Below are 22,314 nucleotides of genomic sequence, written 5' to 3' on the forward strand. Positions count from 1 at the left end.
AGCTGGTCCAGGGGTTTCTTTGCCCTATTTTCTTCTTGTCCTCAGATTCTGGTAGCAAAACAAAATGTTCTTGTTAGAAGCTCTCTTCTTGAGAATAAGACTCAGCAGAATTTCAGGAATGTTAAAAGGGTTTGCTCATTACTCTAAAATCTAAGAGAAACAGAAGGAAAACTTCTAGGAACTATATAATCATGTATTAACAGTCTGCAAAGCTACAAATGCATGAAAAATATATAAAAAAGCAAAAATCTTTAGGCATCATAGGCATGAAATTAAATGCAGCTCATACAGGATTGACTTCTGCTGTTCTGCAGAATCTGGATACTCTGGATGACCAGGTTTTGGAGGAAAACAGGAGTGTTAATAAATACAACTCATGGAAATGTCCTGGGAAGGTGGTTTCTGTAGGAAGCTCTTCCTCTTTAATCACTGGTGTAAAAGGGGAGGAAGAGCAGCAGCACTGCCTGCTGGAGATAACTTTTGTCTTACCATGAAGGTTTTGGGTCCTAGTGGGACAAACTTCCTCTCTAAGGACAAACTAATTTATTTTCAATGTTTCTTAGGTAGAATGGTCCTGATCTGCATTATAAAATACTTGAAGGAGCATGAGGAAAAGGTGTTTTGGGATGTGAAGGTGATATTTGCACCACTTAATTAGTGGCTTGTTTGCAGTTTTTTTCTGTCTTCACTCAGAATTAAAAACACAAAGGAGATGAATTTTCTTGTATTTGGGTTTGGTTGTTTATTAAATCTTATCTAAAGTACAGAGAGTTCTGTAGCACTTCTAGCTACCAGCTAAAAGTGAGTAAAATGGAGGTGAACTTGGGTAACTACAAGATCTCTTAAAGCTAAACAGTCCAATAGAGGATTAACACTTATATTGTTTATACTTTTGACCTAATAACCAAACTAACTGTCCAACCAGAAACCACCACCTGCAATCATGAAGAAGGAGGAAGAAGAACACAAAAACAACACCCAGAATCCTCCATCTTGTCCCCTACTTATTACTATATTATAAAACCCTCAAATTTAAAACCCTTTGCCATGTGAAATCACACACACTTTTATTTTAACTACACACCCATGACTCCAACTCCATCACTCAAATTTGGGAGCTTTCTCCAAGGCCTCAGGTCAGAAGCAGTGTTCTCCAGGGGGCCAGAAAGCTCAAAAATCCCAAGTTTCTGGGCTCTAATATCAGAACATGATCTTGTCTGCCCTGGGCTGGTTTTTGATGGTGTACAAAGCAGAAGTGCTCTGTGAGTCGTGCTGGGCAGTGCCATCCAAGGATGCTCATTCCTTTTTGCCACTCTGCTGTGTCAGGAGTTGCAGGGCTGCCCCTTTCCTGCCCTTGTGTCCCTGTTTTGTTTCAGTCTCTGCAGCAGGGACCAGCCCAGGGACAATGAAGCTCCGGGTGGGACCGTGGTTTCGTTTTTGAGAGCAGAGCACAACTTCCCCTTGTGTGCTCTGTGTGCTTTGTGCTGCCCTGCAGGGCAGACCTCTGAGCCTGGGCTCAGCTCTCTGCCCCAAAAATCCCATCCTGACTGCTGGGACGAGCTCTTGGAAGAGCTGCTGGAGTTCCTGAAGGAGAGAATTGTAAGTTTGGGAAATGGGATTGCTTTGGGTGCTTTTTTTTCATCATTAGTGTTCTTAACTGAAGATTTTCTGTGGGTTGTTCTTACTAAGATAACATCTCTTGTGATGCTTATGAGCAAAGATGGCTCCTGAAAAGTCTGCTGCAACACAGGGAAGTGAAAATAAGTTTTAAACTGGGTGCACAATGTGGATTCTCTTCTTTTTCTTGTTTCTTTTTCAGTTCTGATTTCCCAAAGGTGGAAATGTTACTATTAACATTCCCATTTGAGGCTTTCCCCCCTCCTTTGTGTGATCTTAGGAAACGTGTTTGAGCTAGGCAGAGTAGGGCTTGTGCCTTTTCAGACAGGAAATGAAGCAGGTGGAGCAGTTTGGCAGCATTGGAAAGTAACTTGTGAATATTCTACAGATGATTTATAAGCCAGGGACCCCCTTTGGTGCATTGTGTGGTGCCTTGGGGGTATCTGGGAGCACACAGGGAGGAAAAGTGAGCTGCTCTGACCCAGCCTGAGAATTAGTTGTTTATCAGTAGTTGTGAGTTTGTGCAATAGTCCAGCTCCTGACCTAAGAACAATTCACTTTGTGGCAGCCACAAGAAATCAAACCTCCCCTTAGCTTTAAAGCAAAGCCTGTACATCCATGGCATTCTCAGAGAAGGAGCATGTCATTCAGAGAGTGTCATTTCCTTTATAACAGCCCATAATTAAGCATCTATTTTATTTAAAGATTCTGCAAGGGAATCCTGTACAGTCAATATTCAAGCAGGTGTCTCTTACAATGTACTCCAAGTACTGACAAAAAAAACTGTGCAGGAGGATGTGGGCTGGGAAAAAACAGGGTGTCAGCCACAGCTCTGTGCAAATTTAACTGATGGGCAGCAGGTTGCAGCAAACATGGAAATTTGTGTGTGAGAAGCAACTCTTCTGGCCTTTGCTGTTTCTCATGAAACAGGAGGTGTTCCAACCCTGGCATGCTCCATTTTTTGTTGTTCCTGCAGGATGCTGTTCTCTGAAAGGCTGTATTCTGGGACCAAGCCTCACCAAAATTCTCACCATGGAGAACTGCTTGTGAATGCTAATTATGAGCAATAAGCAATGAGTCTATCAAGTGGTGAAGAGCTGCAGTTCTCAGGCTCTGAAATGCCTGTGGGAAATCAGTATTGATAAATGCAAGCTGAAATGCATTAAATGATGGGCTGTCAATGGTGTGTTGCTATGTAGGAGTAAGATCTTGGAGATCTAACAGATAATTTTTGTTGTTGTTGTTGTTTTTTTTTTGTTTGTTTTTGTTTTTTGTTTTTTTTTTTTTTTTGTTTGTTTGTTTTTTGTTTTTTGTTTGTTTTTCCCCTAAGGTACTGACATGGGCTGGATACCAGGCAAGTTAATTTTACCCAGGGTAGCAATTTTTAACTCTGACTGACACACAGGACTGAGACCCTAGAGGGTATTATGCCACATTATTGCAAATTCTGAATTTCAGGCCTTTCCTGACAGTTTCCAAATTTTAGTGTGGCTCTGATGTTCCAGTTCCTGGGCCAAAAAGAGCCCGAGGGTGTGGCAGGCAGCACTCACCGCTTTGATAAATGAAGGAAGTAAGGAGTTGAATATTGCAATATTCACAAGCTGAGTATTGCAAAGCTGAGTGAGAGTAAGTTGTGGTTTACACAGACCATTTCTGTTATGAGCTGGACTTCCCCAAGGCATCAGAGCTGTCAGAAGCCTAATTTAAAAGTAAGTTGTCCTTGGGTTGCTCTCTGTTAATTAACTTCTCTCAGTTAATTTCATCTGGGCAGGCTTATCTCAGACAGTTCAGTTGTTCCTCAGGCACTACATCACTCAGCTTCTATCTTTTTTTTATCAAGCACTTTTTAGAGATAGCAGTTGGTTTTGCTACCACCATAATGAAGTGAATTCTCTTGTGACCCTTTCTCCTAGTGCCTCACTGGCAATTTTGTACCAATTTGTTTTACCAGATGGATGTGCAAAACATCCAACTGCTGTTTTCTACCAGCATTCTCAGCTTTGGCAAAATCTGTGTTAAAATTGATAGCAGGCTTTGACTGGAGCCTGTAAGAAATGTGTGAAAGCCTTCAGAGCAGCACTGTGCTGTCTGGGGTATAAACACCAACCCAAGCAGAGGAAGTGATGAGCAGAGCATCACTTTGGAGAGGTTCTGTGCCACAGCACTTGCAGCAGGTGCCTTGCTCTGGGAGTGGGAGCATCTCACTTCACTGCAGCAGCAGCCAGGGCTGTCTCTGGTGACAGAAAGGAAGGAGTCCACTCCTAAAACTAGGATTAAAATACTCTAGGTTATCTTTGAAAGTGCCATTCCCACTCATTTCACTCATTTCAACTCTCCTGAGGGCACCTCTAATATGGAGCATCACATCTTCTGTTTAAAAAAAGCACAAAACCAATCAGCATCCCCTCTTCTGCAGTGGCCCAGCAGTAAAAGTCTTCCTGGTCATCACATCTGCTCTGCTCTCACTTCCAGAGGTTTTTGGGCTGTTGGGAAGGATGAGATCTCTTACTCATGCTGTAACCATGGTCTGCTATAAGTGTCCCGAGGTCTTCTCCAATCTAAATGATTTATTACTTTATACTAGAATTTCTAAAAGAGACTATTCAGATGCCAGTAGCTGTCCTTGTTTCCCCACAGCTGTACCAGGTCCAATAAAGGAAGCTGCCTATATCTAGTAACTTGTCTCAGTAATTTAACTACTGGGTTCTTGATTTAATATTCCTTAATTATTCCTTAATTATTCTTTAATTCCTTATTGGTAATTTTTATATTTTCTAGCACATATCCATTAATACCTAGGGACTGAAAGCTTATTTTTCACTTCAGTTGAAATAGGATTTTACTTATCTAATACAGGGAAAATGCAATTAAATGTAATTAAAGCAAGTTTTAGTTCAGGTCTTCAGGTCTTTTTTCTTCTACATTTTGATGATTAACAGAAAGAAATGTAAATAATTTTTAACTTCTTTGTACGCATTTAAATATATTTTCAGATTTTTTTAAAGTATCTAGTGTTGAAATAGTAACAAATTTAAAAAACTCCTTCAGTTTATTTGGTTTTTTAGCACTAATTTTGATCTTTACTCATATTCCCTTCTCCCCAGTGTTTTTTTACCAGTTTATCAGGAGTGATTAAAGACAATGGAGCCAGACTTTTTAAATGCATTTACACAGCCTTCTGCTCTTGATCGATTCCTATCTGAGGATGCCATCACTAAAGGTATGTGCTTTATGAACCAGCACAGGAAAAAGGCCCAAGAACACCTGAAGGGCCAAACAGCAAATGTGCTGTACAAATGAATTGTGCATTTTCAGCAGTGATCCCGTGGCTGTATCAGAAATGAGTAAACTCTGTGTGTGCAATTTGGCTGCTGACTCTTTGGGGGCAGATCATGAGGAAACAACACAAAGTCCAGCTGGTTTTTTCATTTATATTTAAGTTTCATACATGTGGATCTGACCAAGAGTGTTTTCCTCTTTGTAGAATTGTCCCTCTAGATCTTTGGAGTGGCCTGAAGCATAATTTCCAACAGCAGGCTTAGTAGTCTGCTATACCAGTTTCTTTCCCATAAGGAATTAATTAAAATGAAAAAGAAATGTTTCTACATAGGGCAATTAGCCATATTTGGAATATCAAACTGATAGCAGATTTAGCTGCAAACTTGCTTTAGTCACATCTGATAATTGAGATGGATCTTATTTGCTTCCTTCCATAGGTGAGAAGAGGAAACTCATAAAACAGACCTCAAACAACCCCAGACTGGAAGAATTGAAACTGGTACCACTTCTTTTACTGTATAGTTTAACCCCCACCTCAAGCTTTGTTAAGGGAAACAAAGAACCTGGTTCTTTAACCTTTTTCAGCCCTGTAAATTGCCCAGCTCTCTGACCCAAGCTCTTCACTCTACAGATGGGAATGAGCTCTGCTTTTGGCATTTGGGCTCCACACAAGCAAAGAGGAGCTTTTTGTTTCACACAGCATCAGGATGGCTGGGGCCATACAGGATGCAGCTCCCAGTGCAGTGAAATGCAATGGGTGTGGAGTGCAGACACACACCTGAGTGGCTTCTGATGTGACACCTCTCCTAAGCTGGGCTGTGTGGGTGAGCCACACCAGAAGCCCCCAGCTGCTCTTTCACTGTGGTGGTAATGTAACAGCTACGAGAATCCAGCCAAAAAACTGTGCTGGGACCACAAACAGAGCCATGCCAGCATTTGCTGTGACTAGAGAGAGATGTGGTGCAGGTTTGCTGCACTGATCCCATGGTGTGAGGCTGTGACCTCCAGGTCATAGCTTTGTCAGGTTATCTTAAATAAGTGAAGTAGCTAATAGTTGCTAAAAATGTTATTTATTAGAAAGCACATTGGTCTTAAATGGCAAGTAGAAAAGCAATGGCAAAAGTGAAAAGCAAAAGCTCTGGCAAAAAGCAAATGGCAAGAGCAGTGGCAATAAGCACCAACTCTTTTCAATACATGCTCTTATATAGGATCTTCCTAACAAGTTAAGATGCAAAATTGGACTACTGCTCTTATTAGAATTCTAGTTTTTAACACTCTAGGTTACTTATAGATTACACATATGACCTATCTTGTTCTGTCTAAAAAATGTAAGCAATATTCTCACTGTAGCTCTGTTATGTCTAAGTCCTGTCTGCAGCCACAGTCCTAGAGCTTCTACTGAAAACATCAGTATGTTTTTCAGTCTTCACTAGAACTCACACTTCCACTCTGGCATTTGAACCTTTCACTTACTAAAAGCATTACAGCTCATACTAAACTTACTTACTCACTTACTTATCCTAAAACTTAAACTTACACTAAAACTTAAAATTAAAATTAAACTTCTACTTTATGTGTAAGTGGCTCAATATACTTCAATCCATCCACAAGCTTTAATTCAATCCCTGCACTCTGATTTCTCTCTGAAAAATCCAGAGAGACCCCTAACTCATTAATTCCAGCACCATGGTAACTTTTGGGATTGCTCTGCTGATATTTGCAACAGTCTTCAGCAGCAGCTGGCTCAGCTGGGAAGGTGAGCAGGAAGCACAGGGGATGGGATGGAGAGTATGCAAGGCACCAGGAATTTGGGATAAGAGCTTTCAGGCCCTTGTATGGTACACTGCCTGCTTGAGGTAACTGTGAAGGATGAATCCTATTCCATAGGCAAGCACTTTATTTCCATCTAATTTTTAAAGTCTCCCTGGTGTGTGCAATCACTGTTTCAATTTCTCTAATGGCACAGTCCATGGAATGAAAGTGCCTGGAAGAAAAGTGGCATGTGTTTTATGAGAACAGCACTCCTTGCATTATGGAGGTGCTGAAATTGTTACAAATATCATGAAAAGCAGCTCAAGATATGTGCTGTTGTTTGTGTTTTCTAGCATTTATAAGCATATTGGTAGATTTGTTTCTGTATTAGGTATTCATGCATATTTGATCAAAAAGATTTGATTTTGTGTCAGGCTTTCATGATGTCATTATAAAGGGAAAGTGAAAGGTGATGCAGCAAAATGTCTGCAGAAAGACCTGATTTGTTATTTTGAGGTTTCCAAAAATGAAAAGTTTTCCTCAGTTAGGAAGATTTCTGTGGGCTGTCAGAGACATCTGAAACGGGTTATCACTGTCTAATTTCTTTTCTTTGGGTGATGAGGAGATGGAAATTGTGTCCTGAGGGAGGCAGAGTCCTCTGGGTGCCCATCAGTGCCCCTTGATTGCCTTCTTAATGTAAAGATTTGATGGCTTCTCTAGAGAAAATCTGGGATGGAGACAGGGACAGGGAGGAATCTTCAGGGGAAGAACAAGGGAAGTGAAGAAACTCACTGGGGAGAGAGACTGTTTCACTAGATTTTCGTTTTGAGGTGGCTTTGGAGAACTGAGAAATACAAAATAGCTCCCTGTAGTTGCTATAAATACCCAGCTGCATGTAAAATGAAATATGGTTACATTCAGAAGCCAGCAGCAAACTTCCCAAGGTATTCCTTTTCTGCTTCCCCTGTTTACTTGTTTTTGGATGCTTTTAGGCATGTGTTTAGACATGAGGTTCTGCTCTGCAGCTGAGCAGGGCCCCCACAGCTGGGCAGAAAGCAGAGCTGAGTGAGCTGCAGGCTGTGGATGTGGATGCAGGTATGGATGTGGATTTAAATGTGGATGTGGATTTAAATGTGGATGTGGCTGTGGATTTGGATGAGGGTGTGGGTGTGGCTGGGGATTTAAATGTGGACATGGGTTTGGATATGGATGTGGATGTGGCTGTGGATGCAGCTGTGATGTGGCTGTGGATGTGGATGTGGGTGTGGATGTGGATGTGGGTGTGGATGTGGATGTGGCTGTGGATATGGATGTGGCTGTAGCTGTGGATGTGGGTGTGGATGTGGATGTGGATCTGGATGTGGCTGTGGATGTGGATTTAAATGTGGCTGTGGATGTGGTTGTGGATTTAAATGTGGATGTGGGTTTGGATATGGATGTGGATGTGGCTGTGGATGCAACTGTGGATGAGGGTGTGGATTTAAATGTGGCTGTGGATGTGGCTGTGGATTTAAATGTGGCTGTGGATGTGGATTTAAAGGTGGCTGTGGATGTGGATTTAAATGTGGCTGTGGCTGTGATGTGGCTGTGGATGTGGATATGGATGTGGATGTGGCTGTGGATGTGGATGTGGCTGTGGATGTGGATTTAAAGGTGGCTGTGGATGCAGCTGTGGATGTGGCTGTGGATGTGACTGTGGATTTAAAGGTGGCTGTGGATGTGGATCTGGATGCAGCTGTGGATCTGGATGTGGCTGTGGATTTAAATGTGGCTGTGGATGTGGATCTGGATGTGGCTGTGGATGTGGCTGTGTCAAGCTGGAAGAGCAAAGGAGGGATGCCATGGGTCTGTGCCCAGCAGTGCTTGCTGCTCTCCTGATTTCCCCCTGGCTGTACTCTTGTGTTTGGGGTGCTGCTCTACCCCTCACACATCCAGAGTGTCCCCAGGCATCAGCTGAAGGGCAGAGCTTTCTGCTCTGGTTACTTAGCAGAGGATGTGTATTACAATTTGACAGCTTCTCAGTTCAGGCCTTTTTATTTCTTGTGCAGTTCCAAGCTTCTCAGAGACTTTTCCAACCCTTCTTACATTTTTGTTAATGTTGGCAAGCTTACAGGAATCTGCTATGAATTTTCTCCTCTGTTTACAGCAAGTGGGAAGGATATTATCCACTCCAGACACTCACTCATAACAATCACAGCAATAAAAGCAATACCCTTCCCTCTCACAAGAGGGATGTTCATGTTGGCAGCCAGCTGGGGCTACTGCTTTTCTGTTCTGCTTCACCAGGTCATTTTCCCTTTCTCTCAACACATGTGAATAAATCCCATGCTTGGAGAAGTGCTGAGGAACTGCTTTATTCTCCTGCCTAGGAGCACATGTGGTTCCTCTCCCTCCAGCCCTTGCCTTCCTGAGCAGCTTGCCCTTGCAAAGGCAGGAAGGATACTGGAAGCCAGTGGGAGGATTGCCATGCTAGAAAGTTTCCAAGGAGGTATTTGGGGACTGAGTGGTACCATACTGCAGAGAGAAAAAGGAAAAAACCAGGAGATGAGAGGGAGGAGTGCCAGTAGCGTGGATGTGTACAAGAAACTACCCACAGAATGAGCCAAGCCTCTTTTCTTACACACTTCTCCCTGGCAGTTGGATTTGTGTGAATTCTGTGACTTGTGATGAAGGCAGGGGATGGGAAGTGCAGCCTTTTCCCTGGTGGGAGTGGGAAGAGGACCTCTCTTCCCAGCTGTATGACAGAATTCCTCGGGATGCAAGCAGCAAGATGTCTATCTCACTTGAAAATTAGGAAAAACTAACCCTTTAAAAACAACCAAAAAGCACAAAGTGGAGATTGAAAGCAAATCTCCAAAGGGACCGAAGAGAGAGGTGAAACAGAACATAGCAGAGAGTGCTGGACTGTCTAAACAACAGGAATATAATTGCTTTGTTTTCTCTGCAGTTCTTGACTGAGTGGATTAACAGAACTCTGAAAGAGGAACACATAGTAGTTAAAAGTCTGGAGGAAGACCTGTATGATGGGCTGGTACTTCATCATCTCCTGGGTGAGCTGCTGCTTTGAGTTTAGTTCCTGCAGACATCTCATGGAGGAACTTTCCAATCAGAGAATAAACCTCAGGAATCACAATAGCAGGGACCTGCCATCACTTCTCACTGCACTGGGGGCCAGCTGGGATAATCTCCATTCTGAACAAATTCCCACTATTGTTTTACATGGTTATTTTACTTCTAAGGAATTCTTATTACCTGCTGGTTGACATAATAAAAAGGTTAACTGTGAAGTATGAAATTCAGTGGTTCTGAAATTGAGGGTTTCATAAACCAGGAACACAAAGGTGGCTTGTGGTGCTACCAGAAACATTGGATGGAATCAGCATTGTAATATATGTTTTCCTGCCTTAAAAAAAAATAAATTAAAAGTTCTAGGTCCAAAGAACTGTTCTGGTACTGGAACTGGGAAAAATCTAAGAGGTTTTTGGCACTATGTGAAAAGATGTGACCTCCTGGAACAGCCTGTTGTGCATTTCTATTTTTCTATCCCCCCTGTCCCTACTACATTTGTCTTTCCCTTTCACTCTCCTTGGGGACATCTTTTAAATCTATCTCCTTTCCACCAAGGCTGAGAGCAGGACTGGCTGATTTTCAGTTTACTTGCCTGAGCAATGAGCTTGGATTTCTTCTATGTATGAGTTGATATTGACTTTGTACATTATCTACAGCAAAGATTCACTCCTTGGATTTCTGTAGAAGGAACATAAAGAGGAGGGCTGGGGGATGATGCTACAAGGAGTGACTTGAGTCCTCTCCCTTTTGTAGAGCATCTTAAATGATACTGAACATTTAAAACAAGACTTTGTGTGCTCTGCTGTCATTTTATGTTTCTAATTATTTTCTTTTTCTCTATAATTACATTAAAATACATCCTTCTTTCTGTGGACCCTCTGTCAAAGAAAACTTAGGATCTCTCAAGCTGGATGTTGCCAAGATTGCATTAACAGAAAAAAAGCAGCGGCAGAAACTCTCTGTGATTCTGGAAGCTGTGGCCAAGTGTTTGCAACTGGAAGAAAGTCAGCTGAAATGGAGTGTGGAATGTCGGTGCAGAAGTGAAATTGAAGAAAATTATCCATCACAGGCTTCCTGTGCTATAAGGCTGCTGTGAGGCAATGTGCTGCCAGCACAGTGATTAAACAACCTGTTTTCAATTACTAGTTGAATCAAAAGTGAGACAGAAATATCTGCCCCTGCCTGGGTCTGCCTCCTCTAAGTGTGTGGCTTGTGGATCACTTAAGAGCCCTCAGCATCCCTGTGTGTCTCACTTTTAAGCTGTGCTATTGCTAAATTTTGATATTATATAAACCTCAATCCTGTGTTATGGCCCTCCATGACTTTGGGGTCCTCTGCACAGGGGGAATTATTGATGTTGGAGGGAAGTTCACATGTTTTGCACGCTGAGCTCTGTTTTCTTCCTTTACACTCAATAGCTATCCTGGGAAAGGATTTACTGAGCACACTGCATCTTCTGGTTGCAATAGCAAAGCACTTTGAACCCACCCTGGCTCTGCCTCCAAACGTTCAAGTGGAGACAATCACCATCGAGGTATTTGTAATTTCAGCATTTGTAGTTTCAGTATTTGTTACAGTAGATCCTAGAGTCCTTTCACAAGGCTGACCTGCTCAGAATTAGGAGAAATGTGTATGCAGCTGTGAAGGAGATATTTTCTCTGAATCACACCTTTCAGTTTCTGAGTTTGTTGGATTAGAGTGAGATTTCAGTTTGGATATTCTGTCTTTAAAAGGGGAAAAGCACTGTGCTGTTTTTCTTCCTCAGCCAAACAAGGGAATGGTCCAAACTGAAAGCAGCTGTTGATCTCTGTAAAGAAGAAAATGGAGAAATCCTGCTGTTACTGCCTCTAAATGTTTTAAAATAGAAGCTTATGTTCATAAATCATAAAGGTTTTTGTTTTCTTTTTAATGCTGAAGATCTCTTTCTTTAGGTGACAGCAGTTTTTACTCCCCTTCTGTTGGTTGCATTTTGGTATTTTTCTCTACAAGCAGATATTTACATGCTTTCTTCCTCTGGTTTTTTCTTAAAGTAAATTCTGAGACTTTAGGAGAACATTGAATACCCCACAATTTGGGATATAATTGCAAAAATTAGCACCACCAGTGTGTGTAAACAGTGTGTAAACACACTGCCTGAAAGGAAAGAGCAGCAAACACCAAGGACTTCCTCTGATGGAGAAATAAGAGAGTTCCTATTGGAGACTGAAGAGAGTAGAAGGAAGCAGAAATCTCTCAAAGTACCTGTACTAATTGCACTGGAATTATTGAATTAATGCCCTCTGATAATAATTTAAGGCAGCAAATAGGTGGTGAAAGCTTGTTTATGGAACATTGTTTTGTGTGACAAACCCAACATTGTTTATTGTCCTTTCAACAGACTACCTCTGGAGGATTAAAGACATCAAATGCAGTGGAATATATCACAGAAAACAAGTAAGAGGGGTTAGAGCTGGTTTTTACACTGTCAATCAGAAAAGAAACATTGTGGGTGTGTTCTCCCTTACAAAAGTAGCTGGGATCATGATGATGAAAAAGGTGAATGTGAGTTGTTTCTGATTTCTTCTCCTTTTTTTTCCCCTCTTCATGTTTGGCATTATGGTGCAATACCTTTATTTATTCTATATATAAGCTTCTCTAAACCAATATGCATGATTATTCCTGAAGATTAACATTTGCCATTGCCATGGAATTGCATAACAAATATAGTAACAAAATTCCAGGACTGTAAATTTAGACAAATTTGGAATTTTTTTAAAGCCACAAAGGCTTAAATCTACTTTTAATTTGTTGCTGTTGTGTCTTTAAATAAAGAGGAAGTTCTTTTCTTATTTTACTGTGAAAGAAATGTTTTAGCTTGCTGAGTGTGTGAGGTACTGTCATTATTAAAGGAGTTAAGTAGTAGGATACCATTTCTATACCAAAAAAATATGGACATAATTCTAAGAACTAGAAACAGATTTTCCTACTATCATTTTTTATATGCCAGAACATCTTCAAGCTCTAATATCATGAGCAGCTTATTGGAAGAGGATACTGAGGATTGTGCTTGTAAAATAAGTGTTCAGTGGTGTGTGGGGCAGTTAAAATCTCCTCTGCTTCCAAGACCATACCAGATATGCAGTTGACTTAAAATTGTCTATTGGAAAATCACTCTGACACAAAGTTAAAGCCACTTTGAACTCTATCTCCTGCTTTACAGTATAGCAGATAAGCAAAGCTTATGAATAAGATCAGCCCTGCTGAATCATTTCTCTAATTCTTGCTTTTTATTGCACTTCCAGAGAGAATATAGAAGCTCAGACAAGTAAGTGCTGGCATTGCCAAGCTCAGTGTTTCATTATGTGCTTTTACACACCATGTCCTGATCCATTTTTACCCCATGATAAAATCAGTATGCTCCCACTAAAGTTAATGGAGATTCATGGATTTTTTTCCTGGTGGTTTTTCTCCAAATGTCTTCTGTTAATGCCTGTTCATACTGACAGAACACAGCTTGGAAACTGGGTGGTCACTTTGCCTGTGGGCCACAGGCAGCACATGGGAGGGCAGGCAGGGCATGAAATGGGTTGATGACCCAAAAAGAAACCTGGCTGGGGGTACAGTGCAGCTTGGATTTGTGCATGGACCATGTTCACTGCTGGAACTATTTATAAAGGCTTCAGAACTCTGGTTCTCCTTGCTGCTTTTATTCTTTCCTTCCTACAGTTTGCAAATGAGATTTTGAAATCCACTGAACTGGGTTGTGGATGTCAGCTCAGTCAAACCAACATCCCCAGAGCTTTTACCCTTAGGGTTTTTGAGGGCTGGGAAACACTTGAGGTGAAAAATGTCCCTGTATGCAAAGGCTGAGAAGGTCTGGGCACTGCTCAGACTTCAGTGTGAGCTGCTCTTCCCTGCTGCAAAGGAGCACACTGCATCCCCAGAGAACCAGGGCAACCTTTTGAATTCTCTGCTGTGCCCTTTATTTTGGCATTTTCATCCATTGCAGAGGTGCAAACTATATAATTTAATATCTCTTTATCACTTATTGCAGTGAGTGTGGGCTGAAATTGTGAAAGAAACTCCAACACTCACACCTTGCCCCAAACAAACAAACAAAAAGAAAAAAAACCCCAACTCATAATTAGATATTTCATGTAGTGGGCTGATTCTGCTGGGATGAGAAATCTGCAATTCACTCTTCTAGAGGCTCTCTCTCTATTTTTAACACAGCTTTCTTAGCAAAGAGAGAAATCCCCAAGTGTGGCTCCAGAAGAGGGCTCTCTCCGATTTGTTTGATGGATTCACCAATTCCCTGACACTGCTCCTGCAGCAAGCCCCAAAGGCAGAACAGAGAAAGCTGAGGAATCCCTTTCACAAAGGAAGCTTTTTTGTCACTGTCTTAGGGGAGGAATTTCCCTGAAGCAGAGCTGCCTTTGCTTTCCTGTGCTGTAGAAGCTGGCTCTCCATTCTGTGTTCCCAGAGTGCCTCTCCTTGCTCGGGGTGCTGCAAATACTTTGCTCGTGCTTGAAGCAGAGCTGTGCTGTGGCTGGGTGAGGAGATGGATCCTGCTTTTGCTGCACCTGGGCAGAAAGGGGAGGTGAGGGTGGGACTTGGATGGATCTCATTTCCTTGGAAGTCTTTAGACTCCTGCTAGTTCTCTGGCCCAGCTCTGCTGGCACCAGCTCCTTGCCCACTTTAAACTGGGTGGCAGAACTGGCTGTTTGTGAGATCTCTGAGTTTTCAGAGGAAGGGCAGCACCTCCATATCTTGCTTGTGGTTTTTTTGAAGGAAGGAGGCTGATTTTTTTCTGCAGATTGGGTGTAACTGATGTTCCTGTTCGAGGAGAGCAGTTAAACACACAGCTCTTCTGCTCCCTGCATTTTATCCCAGAGGTTTCACATGAGTGAAAAGAGAGAAATCATAGAGATGTGAAACTTAGCCAGTGCTGGTGGCAGCACAAACTGAGAACCTCTGCAGGTGAAAATTACAGAGCTGAATGAAGTAAATTGTTTCTTCTGATGTGGTCAGGCTGAAGGGAAGTCTGTCATCCTGTTCTCTGATAAATATAAAAGCAGCATCTTTCTCTGCCTCCCTGCTACCCTTTTCCTCCTTGGACTGAAGTTGCAAATACCTTCTCCTTCTGAAGCCACATTAAAGCTCTGATCTCTCAGTTATCCAAAGTAAAACCAATTAATGTTGTTTTGATACAGAAGATGATGCCTTTGATGAGTTATTTAACTCTGCTCCAGATAAACTGGATGCTGTAAAAAAGGTAATTTCCTTTTTTTTAGTGGACATCAAAGTCTGTGAGGCCAAACTTAAATACTGAAAAAGTTATTTATTCCTTTCCCCCTTTCTTCCCTTCCTTTTTTTCTTTAGGCACTTTTACAATTTGTTGACCAGCATGTTGGAAAATTAGGATTAAATGTGAAAGACATCGAATCTCAGGTAGTGTGCTCCAAGCTGCATGTTACCCATGTTTTATCAGCCATTTGGGTATTTCCTCTCACCATTAGGAATTCTCCTTTTTATTACTTTAATTTGAAATGTGGCAACATGATGATTTCCAGGTTTAGGTTAAGATATCAAGCTTGGTCTCTGAAGTTTCTGAAGGTAATAATTAATGCAAAAATGCAGCCTTTGTAATGAATGCTGCCCTTGTAATGCTACAGGGAGTGATTTTCAGTTGACCAACTCCTAAGAGTGTTCTCTTTGTCAGGATGGAAATAAAGGTGTCCTGAACATAAATAAACCCAAGTTTATTGCTGTATTTAGTGATCATTGATGCTGCATTTGCTTCATGGTAGAAGGTCTTGTTTTCATTGCATTTCAAAGTCTCATCCTCTGAATGCAGAGCTTCTTTAGAGTATGAAATAGAAGAGAATTTAGGCTGAGCACCCTGGGCTCTGGTAAACAGGGTGCTCTTCTACATTTTTCCAGTGAGCAACTGTAAGAAAAGAAGATTTTCAAGTGTTTTGTCATACATAACTAGGCACAATTTTCTACTATTTATAGTTATGTACTTGTGCTCATCTGAAGTATTTTCATATTTGTAATAGTTTTTTTTTTTTTTAAACAGCTGTCCTTTTACAAGGTTGCATTTTCACAAGTATGAATTTGGGAGCCTTATCTGACTAAATATGAAGTTCACTGTGGAAGAGGTTGAGCTGAGTCATTTGACTCTCTGCTTGCCCAAGTAGCATTTAAATTGCTTTATTGCTAGAATGGCATTTACTGGAATAGTTTACTAAAGCCAAATAATTTTCAGGCAATTCTTATTAGTTTTCAGATGGGGTAATCTTACTTCTCTTAATTGGACAACTAGAGGGTTACTTCCTGAATTTAAGGAATTTCTTCCTGACTCCAGCCAGCACCATGGAGATGGTAGGTTATGGAATTATTTAGAGCTTGAGCCATGAGACTGTGTGTTCTGCCTCTTGCTTCCCCTGCTGCTGCTGTGTGTGAAGCCCCATGCCCACAGTGCTTGCAGGAGATGGGTCTGGGGCAGTGCCAACACAGGCTGCCAAAATATCTCAGAACAGGTCGGTGTCCTCTGCAAAATTAGCATCTCATGGGAGGCAAACACCTGTTACTTGCACTTGTTTGGCCATGCTTCTGCAGCCTTCTGGTGGAATCCAGCTCTGTGTGCTGGGGAATGGGTGTGCTCTCTTCTCCCAGCCTGTCCTGCAAGCAGGATTTGAAGAGGATGACACCTCTTGCATAGCAGAGATGGATCCCTGTGAGTTTCTTTATGCTGTCCTAAAAATATATCTTAATCAAGGCACGCCAGAACATTTTGAAGGCCCCTTCTGTGTTTTGGAAGCTCTTGAGAGTTTACATCCTCTCCTCCCCCAAGGCTGGGGGCTGTAACATGCTCAGCCAGACCTGCTTGGCACCTTTTACCACCTCTACTGGGCAGATTTCATCTGTGCTTTAAAAGTAAAGCTGTCACCAGCCAGAAGGAAGTGTGTGCTGGGCTGCCTCCCCACAGGTCTGCAATGTTGATATATTTTGAAATATTTGAGGTATTTTCAGATTGTCTCTGGTGTGGGTAGGCTTTTTTTCATTTGGGTCACTGAGTAGCTCTGCAAATCTTGAAACTGTAGGTATTTTTCCTGATTTGTGCTCAAAGTGAAGTGAAATGTGTCAGATCTTTTTTGCTTGAGAGCTGCCAGAGAAGAAAATCTCTCCTCTGGCATGGTTTGCATTACAGCTTCCCCACACAGAGAAGCTTTCATCTTACTCCTAACCTTAGCACAGCTAATGCCCCTGGGCAATATTTATTTGTAACAAAAATTCTCAGAGGTCCTATATTAACAAATAAATATTCCCATGGAGCTTTTCATGAGAAAGTTTAAAAGCACAATTGTTTGACACCTGGATTCAAATATCATCAAAATTTAACTGCTGTCAGTTGGTAACTGCTTAAAGTATTAGGAAAATAAGTTTGTTTCATTTTTTTTTTTTTTTTTTAATTCTAAAAACAGGGAAAATATATTTTGAAGGGTTGAATCAGACATAATCAAAGCATTTCCCTAGATTTGCTTTTCTTCCCTTTCTTTCCACTCAGTTTTCAAAATTGTTTGGTCTGTTCCCCTTGAGTTGGACAGAAATTTTAAACATTTCCATTAGCTTTATTCTGAGGAAGTCTCTGAATATTTTCTTGTTCAAAATTTCCAGAATAACCCTTTTCTTTTTGGTTCAGCCCTATTCTAGCCTCACAGATGTCTTTCTGGAAATGAGATAGCCCTAAAACTCTGGAACAAATCAAAGCTCAGACCTCTAGTTCTTACACTGCCCATCACTGGCACTAGAGAGGAACAGAATGGGGCTGGGTACTGCTTCAGTACAATTCTTTACATAAAATGTGCTACATTTACAAAATGTAGTCATTTCATTTTAGCAAAGTTCCTCCCAAGGACTGGACTTGCTGTTGAACAGTTTGCCAAAGTGGTGTTTCCCACTGTTTCTCCTCTGATGCTCGTTACAAAATGAAAAGCAGGATGACACCACAGCTAAAGATATCGATCGACCATAGCTCAGCTGTCATTTGTACACAAAACTTGTCTTTCAATTCCCCTGTGCTTCCTAACTCCCTGTCATTTTAGACACTAATTGGTGCACTAAACTAAAAGATGCAGCCTTTGCTGGGATTTAAAAGATCTCATTTGTTCTTGGAATGGTGACAGCCACGTGCACTGTTGGGATCAGTGTGGTGCATCCACCTTACAGCCCCTTCTAAGCAAAACCATTCCATGAAATTCAGGAGGTGATCTGTTGTGAGGTGCAAGAAGACAACACTACACATGGGTGGGTTTGCTGAAGGGTTTTTGAGGGCATTTACAAGTAACTGTAAAGAAGTGCAGCTCTGGGTGCTCATGAGTGTAAAAGGTGTGTGTTTTCTGTGACAAAGAATGCAATCACAAAATAGCTCAGGCTGGAACTAGGGGTGATATCTGTGCAATCAGGAGATGGAGATGATGATGATGGAGGGCTTGTGTGCTTATCAAAACTGTGTGAACTTAGTACTTTTGCCAAAACAGGCCCAGAGCTGAAACACCCCAGATGTCCTGGCTGCTGTCCAGTTGTGAATTCTAGAAAACTGTCCAGTTCTTTTGAGTCAGGAAGAACAGCTGGACAAAGAACTTATTTTCCAGGCTTTCCTTTCTTATGTAATAATTGGTATTTCTGTCTGAAGATGCTTTTTGAAATGTGCATGTTGTCATTCCTTGGAAATCTCCAATGGAGAGGGAAATGTGCCCTTTTTGCTGTGCTGGTTCACTAAGGAAACATTAGATTTGTTCATTCTGATCAGCAAATTGTGTGGAACTGCATGGGCTGAAGTTCTCCTGTCTGCTGACTCTCAGAGGAAGAAAACAAACCTGAATCCAAGCAGAGAGTCTCAGTTACCTGTAAATCAGAGAACCAGGTGAAACATAAATCTGTTGCTTCACTTCAGAGCACAGGGGTTTTGCTTGGCCTATTCAGGGGTGACTTCTTGTCACAACATAACAGGGAACAGCAGCCTCCCAAAGGATAAACTGCCCAGTAGCTCAGGGAAGGCAGCAAGAGACAATCTGAAGTTCACTCAGGTCTTGTTACTCCTTTAAAGGAAGGCAATTTGTTAATTTCAGCCAAGTAAACAACTATCCTTAAGCTGTTAGAGGGGATATTAATTTTGAAAAATCAATTACAACTACTGCTTATGTGTGTGATGCTGCTTTTTCCCTTGTGGGGAAGGGAGAGAAAAAGCAGTGAGGAAAAATGAGAAAAAGCCCTCAGCCTTCATTTACAGACAGGTGTTTTATTTCTGATGAGTGCCATTAAGGATATCATCACTACTACTAATGTGAATGGTCATTTTAGAAGTACAGCAGAAACTTCTAGCTAACAAGCATACCTGATCTTTGCAATTCTGAATGAAATATACAGAAAATTTTCCTTTTCATTTGTTCCAAGTGTGGTAAGCATATGGGCATTGTTTCAAAATACTCAGAAATAGACTCCATGCATCCATTAGACCCAGTTAGGAATCTAGCCTGTTTTCCCCATTAACACAAGTCTTTCACATGCAAGGTCTATTTTTAAATAAATAGATTCTTCTGCCACCTCATGGGATATGTTTTTCTGGAGTTGGATTTTACATCTAATTTTATATGATAATTGGTAAAAAATTCTGAAGAGCTCTTCATCAAAACTAAGGAGAGGAAGTACAAGTACATATTTATGAATCAGTATCTTCAGCTACTGGAGAAATACTTTTTAAAACCTTCTGTTGGTTAGAAAATATTGTCAGCTGTATTAATATCTCTCTCTCTCCAACAGCTCCACAATGTTAACCTGGCATTGGAGTTGCTAGCAGAGGGAGGTCTTCTGAATTTTCCTGTGAACTCTGAAGGTGAGTCATGACATGCAAACTTGCCTGGAATAGAATTGCTAACATCCCAGCTTAGCAAAAGTTTGGGTAATTGCAGGAAGCAGGTTCTGGAAATGACACTGACACATTTCATTATATGGCTGCCCTACAGCTCCTCATGCAGAATGAATGGTAGAGGTAATAGGATTTTTTTTTTAAAAAAATCATTATTTCTATACTAAAAAAGTTGGATTGTTATAAGTTTAATAACTTTACACTAAACTTAAACAGTTTAGGAATTCAGTATTTGTTAAAGATTTAAACCAGTGACAGCTCACAGGGAAATTACAGCAGCTGAGCTGGAGGCAAAGCTATTTTCCTGTCTCATAAAAACATTCAGTGCATTAAAAGCAAGCTTATTTCTGTGGGAAGACACCTTGAAAAATTTCTCTGGAAAATCAGAAACACTGATCACTCTATTCAAACTCAGAAGAGTGGTGGGTCAGTCTCCTGAATATACAAATCACAAGTTTTTATTCACTGTTATGCTTGGTTCAGACCTGGGAGCTGAATCTTGATCCTTCATCCAAGTGAATGCTTCCATCGCTGAATCAATGTATATGCATGCTACTCTTTCTCCACCACAAAAACAAACAAAAAAGCTCCATTTGGATGAGTCCAGTTTTCCAATTAGAGCACTCCACAGAAAAACTTGGGTGGGAAGAGAGATGTGGTTAATTAATGGGTGGTGCTGTGGTTGCAAGTCTGACATTTGCAGGGCACATAATCCCAGCATCCCTCTACCAGCTTGTTGCTGAACAAGGAATAAAAATAAAAGGCATTCTTCCAGTTCTAGCTCCCTGTAGTTGTTTGTGAGTGGGTGCACGTGTTGGGTACATAACACATGGTATCATAGAGAGGGAAAGAGAAGATTTAAGCCTTCCTTTGTTTTTCCTTTTGCTCTCTTTTCCCACCACTGCTTTGGTGATGTCAGCAGTTTGCATGCTAGGCACTCGTGAACTGTGGGCTTTTTGCTGTGCTGCACAGAGCTAGAAAGCTGAAGAGATTTTATTTATGTTAACATTAACAGAATAATCGGTGTGGGCTCAGGTCCCCATGCTGAGATCCACCTTTTGTGTGAAAATAAATAAATCTGTGCTTTCCCTCCTCCCCTCTGGCTGTTCTGCACTGCCTCAAACACAGAGCTGATCAGTAGAAGAAATACTGGTGTCAACATCTGCAAGTCCTTTAGCTTCACTGGGGAAATCCTCAGCTAGTGAGTGAATTTAAGATGATTTAGGGGTCCTTGCTACAGCTACACTATTTAGACTCTTCAAGGATCTCATTTTACTAGTGTTTCTCTATTAGCCTTTCTCCCAGTGATTTACAGCACCACAAGAACAGTAAATGCTCTGAATCCATTACCCTCTCCCACTGCAACTTTTAAATACAAAAGCAGTTTATATAGCCAAGAAAAAAAGAAGCTGAAAACTAAATGAAAAAAGACCCCAAAACCAAACCAACAAACAGAAACCAATGCAATAAATGGCAGCAAAACATGATGGAACAACAACAACAAAAACAATCAGGTAATTCCAACATGATTCCTGACACAGAGCAACCATAAAAAGCCTCAAGATATAAAGCCCTATAAATAATCTACTCTGTTATTTGCCAGGAATTTCTTACTCTGCATTATTTGCTCTTATTTGTCTTCCAGCTACAGAGTGCAGCAGAAGTCCCTTTTCTTCAAGTTAATTTAATATATTACTGGTTTCTATGTCCATAGTTCCTATTTTGCTTCCTGTCCCAATCCCATTGTCCAAGTTCACATTTTAACTGGGGCAAGGTGGGAGTCTGGCAGGTGCAGTCTCATCCTGTTCCAGGGATTGCTAATACTTCCCATCTGGTTTTGTTGTCTCTGGTTTGTGTATCCACAGATATTGTGAAGGGAGATATGAAGGCTATAATGCGAGTTCTGTACTGCTTGTATTCCAAATACAGAACCAAAGAAGCATGAAGAACAAGGCCATGAGCTCAAGCTGCCTTTTTTTTGTTTGTTTTTTTTTTTCCCCTAGCAGGCCATGGTGTAATTATTGGACTCCCACCTCTGTTTGCCACTGGTGTTTGATACTTGCTGTATTAACATAGTATAGCAAATATGTTGTTCATGCAAGATTTCACATCCACAGCCTGTACAACTGTAAATGTGTGTTCACAGCTCATGTACTGTGTAATTCTGGGACTGCAGCTCTTGTTTCAGATCCTGCTTTCTGTTTCCTCTGAGCCCTGCCAGTGCTGCAAATAAATTAAATGTGTGTTTATTCTGGGCCCTGCATTCTTTGCTCCTGAAGGTGACTTTGAAAGTTGCTGCATCCTCCCCATTTCCCTGCTTTGGGAAGCATTTTGGGGAACTAGAGAGGAGAAAGACCCAGAGTGGGAAGGCTGAGACACACCTGAAGTTCAAATCCTGCTTTAGAGAGGTGACATCTCTTGTCAGACAAGAGGATGTGAATTGAATGCCAAATGAATAGGTAGCAAAAACGAAATCTGAACTTACCAGGAAACTTTTCAGTGCTCATTTGCTCAAATATGGAAAAGGCACTTAGCACAATATGCTGTGTGAGACTGTGCAGGAGCAGGGGCTTCTCTGCACAGCTGTAGAAGGTTCCCCTTATTTCCTTGCTAAGCCAGTGCCAAACCCTGTCCAGCTCCAATTGCAGCTGTGACAAAACTCTGGCTAGCAGGGCTGCCAGTCC

The 22,314-nt window shown here is 41.3% G+C and overlaps 1 protein-coding gene across 3 annotated transcripts; it reads left to right on the top strand.

The window, feature by feature from the left end:
• The first annotated feature begins 1,478 nt into the window (after positions 1-1,478).
• On the top strand, positions 1,479-21,893 carry PARVG (parvin gamma). 3 transcript variants are annotated; one of them, XM_056514987.1, is made up of 13 exons: positions 1,479-1,599; positions 4,736-4,837; positions 5,334-5,395; positions 9,596-9,698; positions 10,605-10,745; positions 11,136-11,251; positions 12,095-12,150; positions 12,999-13,021; positions 14,910-14,971; positions 15,079-15,147; positions 15,982-16,083; positions 19,525-19,597; positions 21,496-21,893. In XM_056514987.1, exons 2-13 carry the CDS (start codon positions 4,759-4,761, stop codon positions 21,573-21,575), a joined length of 966 nt encoding a protein of 321 aa, XP_056370962.1. In that variant the 5' UTR covers positions 1,479-1,599; positions 4,736-4,758; the 3' UTR covers positions 21,576-21,893. The 3 variants fall into 3 exon arrangements, with proteins under 3 accessions (XP_056370962.1, XP_056370970.1, XP_056370979.1); XM_056514995.1 differs by having other exon boundaries at positions 4,744-4,837; XM_056515004.1 differs by lacking the exon at positions 1,479-1,599 and adding an exon at positions 2,594-2,800 and having other exon boundaries at positions 4,722-4,837.
• The last annotated feature ends 421 nt before the right edge of the window (positions 21,894-22,314 follow it).

The sequence above is a fragment of the Oenanthe melanoleuca genome, chromosome 1A (assembly GCF_029582105.1).
Source record: "Oenanthe melanoleuca isolate GR-GAL-2019-014 chromosome 1A, OMel1.0, whole genome shotgun sequence".
In the NCBI taxonomy this organism is placed as follows: domain Eukaryota; kingdom Metazoa; phylum Chordata; class Aves; order Passeriformes; family Muscicapidae; genus Oenanthe; species Oenanthe melanoleuca.